Genomic DNA, 6,135 nt, shown 5'->3' on the forward strand with positions numbered 1-6,135 from the left:
TCATATCGACTGCACTTTGAATTCCATGCACAACAAGTATATTTAAGTACGTAATCAGTTTCATTACATATTTTGTAAATATTCCAACGGTGAAACACTGGGCTTGTCCAATTTATTTGTAGAGTAGTATAATCATCGAAAGTAGACAAACTCATTTGATAATCTTCAGTGGTTACAATATTATCAGTTATTGAGCACGATCGGTTTTCGCCAAATTCACCAAAATAAATTTCGCAGTAGTCCTCTCTAATGTATTTTAAGAAACAGTGAATTCTAGAATGTTGAATCAAAATAAGAACAAAAAGAAATCTTATTGGACTCGACATTGTACGATGTTGCCCGGGCCGAACTTCAAACTGAACTAAATTGGCTGCAATGTCATTTGCTTTTGATTACCAAAAGGAATATTAATAAATCTACTGGGAGCAATTGGAAAATAGTTTTGAAATTAGAGGCTCACCCAAGAGTGATAAAATAATGATTTAATAAATGGGAAAAAGGCGTAATGGTAAGAATTTTAGTTGTGTTCCGACTCCCTGTGGGACAATAAAAATTAAACAGCCCAAATCTGCCACTTTTAAAAGAGTAACCCGTGGTGCGGGATTTGCGGTGCGGGGTGCCGGGTGCCGTGCAAATGTGTTTCCAAATATGGCCAGCCCACAAGCAGCCCAAAACTAACACGCCCAAATTTTTAATTGTATTATTTTTACCGCAACTTCAACGGATATACCAGAAAATGTTAAAATTTCTATTTAGCACTTCCCCTAGCTGAGTAACGGGTATCTAATAGTCGAGTTTCCCGACTATAGCATTATCTCTTCTTAATGTTGGGTTTGTTGACTGAGCATATCGTTAATATACTGAGCAAATTATTTGTATTCAAATCCGAATTTCTTACAAGAAAAGCATCACTGTTTTGACTAATAAACGCTTGAAATTAACTCGTAAGTTAATCAAAGCAAGCCGAACATTTTTTCCCATCATGACCTGCCAATTCTGATACGAAACTAGCAAATTAAATAGACCATATAAGAAATTAGTTGTCACACTCAATTAAGTCTTTATTATGTTCCCTAATGAATTCTAATTTGAATTTAGCTCCAAGCCAGACTTTTGTTCACCTGGCCTTTGGACACGCAAAAGATGATTTATGAGGCCAATGAAGAAAGCAAGTTCTGAACTATGTTTTGAGCACTTTTTTAAATCAAAGCAGATTTGCCGCGCTTTAGCGCTCTGGCACAGTTATTTATAATTTTACGTTGACCCAACAATATATAAGTTAATCTATTCACTTTTGTTAGTGCCAAAAATTTTCACTACACTATTTTATAATGGATTGAAAATCAAAGTTTTTCCTCTTCTTTTGGTCTCACAATATGTTTATTAGTGAAGTTTATGTAATAAATAAATAAAAGGATAAATTACGTGAATAGGTTGGGGAACTCTACTGCTTCTGGACGCGCGTCGACTTCCTGGCGATGAAGACCCAGTTCTGACCACCAGCCTCACTGGCAGCTCTCTGCCCCTCCGCATCGTCCTGATCCTGTTCATCCTCCTCGTTGGCATCGCTCAAGTTATCCAGCCGGCTGGCCGCCAAAAGGGCTGCCTCCAGATCGTAGTACTCCTCGTTGACCAGGTTATAGCCGTGCTTCGCCTCCTCCACGGCGATGCGGTACTCGTCCAGGTAATTGTCCCCGAAACTGACAGTGCGATCGATCTTCATGTAGGGTCCCGTCTCGTCGCTCATCGCTGGCCAGGTGGGCAGTCCGGGTGCTTGCGGCACTCCCGTGGTGGCGAAGGACGTCCAAAGGGCCACCATGCGCCGAGCCACCTTGAGGTCGCGGTTCGAGTTGAGGGCCAGGAATCGCGGCCACGGGAACAGGTACAGGTTGTCGTCGGTCAAGGAGACACCCATGTCGAAGGGCACGAAGTTGGCCTCCTCCTCACCTGTGGCATAGCGATTCTGCTCGCCCTCGTAGTCAAAGCTGTACAGGTAAGTGCTGTTGGGCAGCTTCTTTGCGTTGGCCTGCAGGACCAGCAATACTGGATTCTTCAGAGAAATAGTGCTGCAGAGCTGGGAAAATAATGGTTTTGAATAATGAATCATTATAGAAAAATGACTATACTTACATCGATCAGACCTGGAGTCAGACGCCTGAAGGTGCCATTCTTAACATCAGCCTGCGTGAATATCTCCTCGTCGGAGAACTCCTTCCACGATCCACTGGGATCGGCTCCATTAGCCTGTTCGATAATGGTGTCGATGTACTGCCTTCCGCTCATTTTGTCGTCCAAAATGGTCTCATTAAAGATATCCGCAAAGATGTCTGTAGTGTAAAGAATATACATAACGTAAAGAACATACATAATACCCTTGGAGAAATATCTATTTAATTACCTCGCAGCATGAAGGTGCCTCCGTGCTTGACGCTGCCGCCCATCGTGGGATAGGCCTGGAACTTCTCGGCCGCCAGCAGGCGACCTGGGTGCTCCGGCAGAATGCCAGATGGTCCGCCGATTACCAGCTGCACACCGCCATAGGCGCCGCCCGACAAGGAGGGCTGATTTTCGCCGTGGACGCTGAAGGCGGCCAGTAGCATGGTGACGTTCAGGCGGCTCAGACACTTGTTCAGCTGATCCACCTTAGTGGACTGCTTGCATCCCGCAATCCGGCCGATAGCCTTGGTGGCGCCCAGGGGAGCATCCGTGATGAAGGCGGGCGACAGCGCCGTGCCGGACTGATAGATGACGCGATGAAAGAGGCCGGCCGGCACCGCAGGACTCAGGGTGAGCACGTTGACCAATGCTGCACCGCCCACTTGGCCGAAGAGCGTAACGCGCTGGGGATCGCCGCCGAAGGATGCGATGTGCTTCTGCACCCACTTGAGCGCCAGTATGATGTCGGTGACCGCCGCATTGCCAGGCATCTCGTCCGTCAGCGTGGACAGGAAGCCGAAGGGTCCCAGGCGATAGCGCACGGACACCAAGACCACATCCTGCTCCAGCAAATAGCCGGGAGCTGCCTCCACAGAGTCGCCATCGTAGAAGAAATCGCCATGGATGTACACCATCACCGGCAGGGACTTGCCCTCCATCTGTAATGAAAGCAGGATTTTATTGATCACGTCGCTCCCAAAACGAAATGCTATTTTCTAAGCTAAAACTTGCAAGAAAGAGTCTTCTTAGCCCCCACAATTGAGTATTTTCTTTCAATATTAACATTAAGTGTTGGCAATTTACTCACCGCCTTGGTGTTCACTGTAAGACGCAGACAGTCCTCCACATCGAAGCCGTCCTCCTCCAGCTTGGCGAACACGATCAGATCCTGAATGGATGGACAGCCGGCGTGGGGTCGATGGGCGGGAAGGACGCCCTTCCAAGATGGTGCCGGCTCAGCTGGCTGTAGATACAACAAATATATTGTTAATTATTCCTTGTATATATTTATAAATTTCTTGTTACACCATTTGGTTCTAATTTGATTTGGAAGATTTACTTTGCACGCATTTCCTTTCCGGTTTTTGGCAAGCGCTGTTCACCGTCCTCGATAGTATAGTGGTTAGTATCCCCGCCTGTCACGCGGGAGACCGGGGTTCAATTCCCCGTCGGGGAGAATGCGAAGGCATTTATTTTTGAAATAAATTTTTTTATTTTCTAACAACTATTAATTTTTTGGATTAACACTAACCTTTATAGGAAAGGTTTTTTCTTTCTTTGGTGATTCAGAAAGAAATATTATTCAACGCAGAACATTTGTTATAAGAAAAATATAAATGTGATTTAATTAAACGTGAATAGAACCAAAATAGTATTTATATAAATTAAAAACATTAAAAAAAAATGCTTTCACATTCTCCCCGACGGGGAATTGAACCCCGGTCTCCCGCGTGACAGGCGGGGATACTAACCACTATACTATCGAGGACGGTGCACGACCTTAGTCAAATAATAAACAACCATTAAGTGGTTGAATTGGCCAACGTTTAGGTATGAAAAAGTAGTAAGCTATGTATGTCGTTTTCTTGCGATAATATTACTAATAACTCACCATGAATCGCTCTGCCTTGCCGTAGGGAATGTCCAGGAATTGCATTATCTTCTTTCCCGTCCAGTCGGTGGTGAGAGTTCGTCCACGGAGCTTGCCCAAATCAGGAACCGTTGTGGTGAACACCTTTGGCTCTTTAACATTCTGCACCTGTTGCTTGTTGGGCTTCTGTTTCTGGGCTTTTTGGGGCTTTGGACGCTTATTTTTCTGAATACCCAAGTTTTGATTTCCCGGTCTGGGCTTCTGCTGCTTCTGCCGGTTGGCGTTCTTTTCCGCCAGGCCTTGCGCAACAAAAACGGCCAGAAGGACGATTGCCAGGAGCAGTACAACTCCATTAAGCCGTGCCATTATATTAATTCGGTCCGCTGCTGTGGCTAGATGGAAGCGAACTGTTGGCCATCTGAGATTTCTGCCCACCAAGAAGACTTTCTCGGCATGTTCGAGTGACACTTGACCGGCCACGGATTCTATTTCGATTGAAATGGGGTCAAGTCAGCACTCTTCGTTCCAATCTTCCTCTTAACTTCATGGCCACTTTTTGCGATTCCAATCGTTGAATATTCATTGACGTCTAATCTGAATCCATACTTGGGCGATGTATTGCCGAAAGGCAAGCCCGCGATATAAATGGGATTATGCTCGTTGGCATGAAAGTAAAATAAAGCCAGGCGCAACCTGTTCTACGATTGACCCCTAAAGCATTTTCTCCCATTGAACCAGACTTAGTGAATCTGTATACGATGAGAAATTGCATTATGCTAAGTTCTTTTTACTAAAAACAGCTGTATCCTCATGAACAAAAATGTCGATTCGCAAACTTTCTTTTAACATATGTTTATTTTTGCTGAAAAATTGCGTACAGCTCGGCTATATCTAATACAACTTTTTCGATTGCATGAGCAAATTTCGTCTCATACAGCTTCAACAGACTTAGATAGACTTTACGGATTGATTTCAACTGGTACAGAGATCCATAGATACAAAATATCTCAAGGGACACAGTGTTCTGCAGCTATTTTTAGTCCAAATTTGAGTCTACTAATGATTTGTACATAAGCATGCATGTTGCGTTCGAATTCGAGTTGGCAGACTCCTTGGTTTATGCGCATTACATTTGTTATTTGTATTAATAAGATACTGTGATAAACGTAAAATTAGGTTAAAATGCATTAGGCTACAACTAGTTCATAAACGCGCAAACAATTGCATTGAAATGCAGAAGTACTCTAAAGCGAAGTATGTATGTTGTGTAGAGAACATCTTGAAGAACATCCAGAAGAATTCGTGAGTGGATGCGAGAACACCTGGTCGAGCAGCAGAACAGCAGGTGACTCACAGTTGCCTAAATGTAGTACAGGCGCACAACCGATTTGGTGATGAGTGTCTCGTTGTCGTAGAAACTGGTTTGGATAGTCACATTGCCGTTCAAGACCTTGGCGGGCATCATCTGGGATTCCGGTGCCGCCTCGATTGTCGACTGCCAGGTATTGGTGGTGTTGGCACCCACGAATCCCATCTCGAAGAACCACTCCTCCATGATGCGGCCCTTGAAGAGCACCTTTTGGTCGAGGCGAAAGTTCTCCATCGACTCGATGGTGCTGAAGTTGATCTCCCGGGAAACAGCCCGCATGTCCAGTATCTTGACCGGCACCCGCGCCTCGTGCTCCTGGTCCGGTGCCGAGAAGTCTTTGTTCTCCTGCCAGATTATCTTTCCACTGTCGGCATCCCGCAGAATCATGTAGTTGATCTGGAATCCCTTCTGGATCCTGTCCCCGGCACTCTGGTCGTCGGAGCCCATCGCTGCCCGTGGAGGTTGCAAGTCGGTCAATCGGGTGCACTACCAGGTGGGAGCGCCTACGCGTTTACGTATACTTTCGGGCAGAAAATCAATTATGTTTATTTTTAATTCTAATGCCCAGTCAGCTGTTCGGCTGCGAACTAGTTCAATAAATGCGATAGCCGAGCTGGAATCAGTTTCATCTGTTCTGAATGTTATAGCTATGCCACCCTGGAAGAACTAGTTTTTGTGTGAATTTGATAACAATTTTAGGCATCCTGAGTATCGGTGATGGTTTTACAGTCCGTTTTAT

At 45.0% G+C, this 6,135-nt stretch overlaps 2 protein-coding genes and 2 non-coding genes across 4 annotated transcripts; 1 reads left to right on the top strand and 3 right to left on the bottom strand.

The window, feature by feature from the left end:
• Positions 1-1,444: 1,444 nt before the first annotated feature.
• Positions 1,445-4,411, bottom strand: LOC122611434 (glutactin). Its single transcript, XM_043784504.1, has 5 exons — positions 4,049-4,411; positions 3,245-3,400; positions 2,399-3,095; positions 2,131-2,327; positions 1,445-2,074 (listed from the first exon to the last, which is right to left on the bottom strand). Exons 1-5 carry the CDS (start codon positions 4,391-4,393, stop codon positions 1,445-1,447), a joined length of 2,025 nt encoding a protein of 674 aa, XP_043640439.1. The 5' UTR covers positions 4,394-4,411.
• Positions 3,542-3,613, top strand: Trnad-guc. The gene has a single exon. It is a non-coding gene; the product is annotated as a tRNA-Asp (tRNA).
• Trnad-guc lies at positions 3,854-3,925 on the bottom strand. The gene has a single exon. It is a non-coding gene; the product is annotated as a tRNA-Asp (tRNA).
• A 452-nt stretch (positions 4,412-4,863) lies between the features above and the next one.
• On the bottom strand, positions 4,864-6,021 carry LOC122611436 (probable cGMP 3',5'-cyclic phosphodiesterase subunit delta). Its single transcript, XM_043784506.1, has one exon. It carries the CDS (start codon positions 5,841-5,843, stop codon positions 5,388-5,390), a length of 456 nt encoding a protein of 151 aa, XP_043640441.1. The 5' UTR covers positions 5,844-6,021; the 3' UTR covers positions 4,864-5,387.
• Between the last annotated feature and the right edge of the window lie 114 nt (positions 6,022-6,135).

This window comes from Drosophila teissieri, chromosome 2L (genome assembly GCF_016746235.2).
Source record: "Drosophila teissieri strain GT53w chromosome 2L, Prin_Dtei_1.1, whole genome shotgun sequence".
Taxonomy (NCBI): Eukaryota; Metazoa; Arthropoda; class Insecta; order Diptera; family Drosophilidae; genus Drosophila; species Drosophila teissieri.

Coding starts and splice junctions, on each gene's coding strand:
- LOC122611434 (XM_043784504.1), bottom strand. CDS start 4,393: ATGGCACGGCTTAATGGAGTTGTACTGCTCCTGGCAATCGTCCTTCTG. Junction 3,096..3,244: donor TTACAGTGAACACCAAGGCG/GTGAGTAAATTG, acceptor CTTTCATTACAG/ATGGAGGGCAAGTCCCTGCC. Junction 2,075..2,130: donor TGACTCCAGGTCTGATCGAT/GTAAGTATAGTC, acceptor TTATTTTCCCAG/CTCTGCAGCACTATTTCTCT.
- LOC122611436 (XM_043784506.1), bottom strand. CDS start 5,843: ATGGGCTCCGACGACCAGAGTGCCGGGGACAGGATCCAGAAGGGATTC.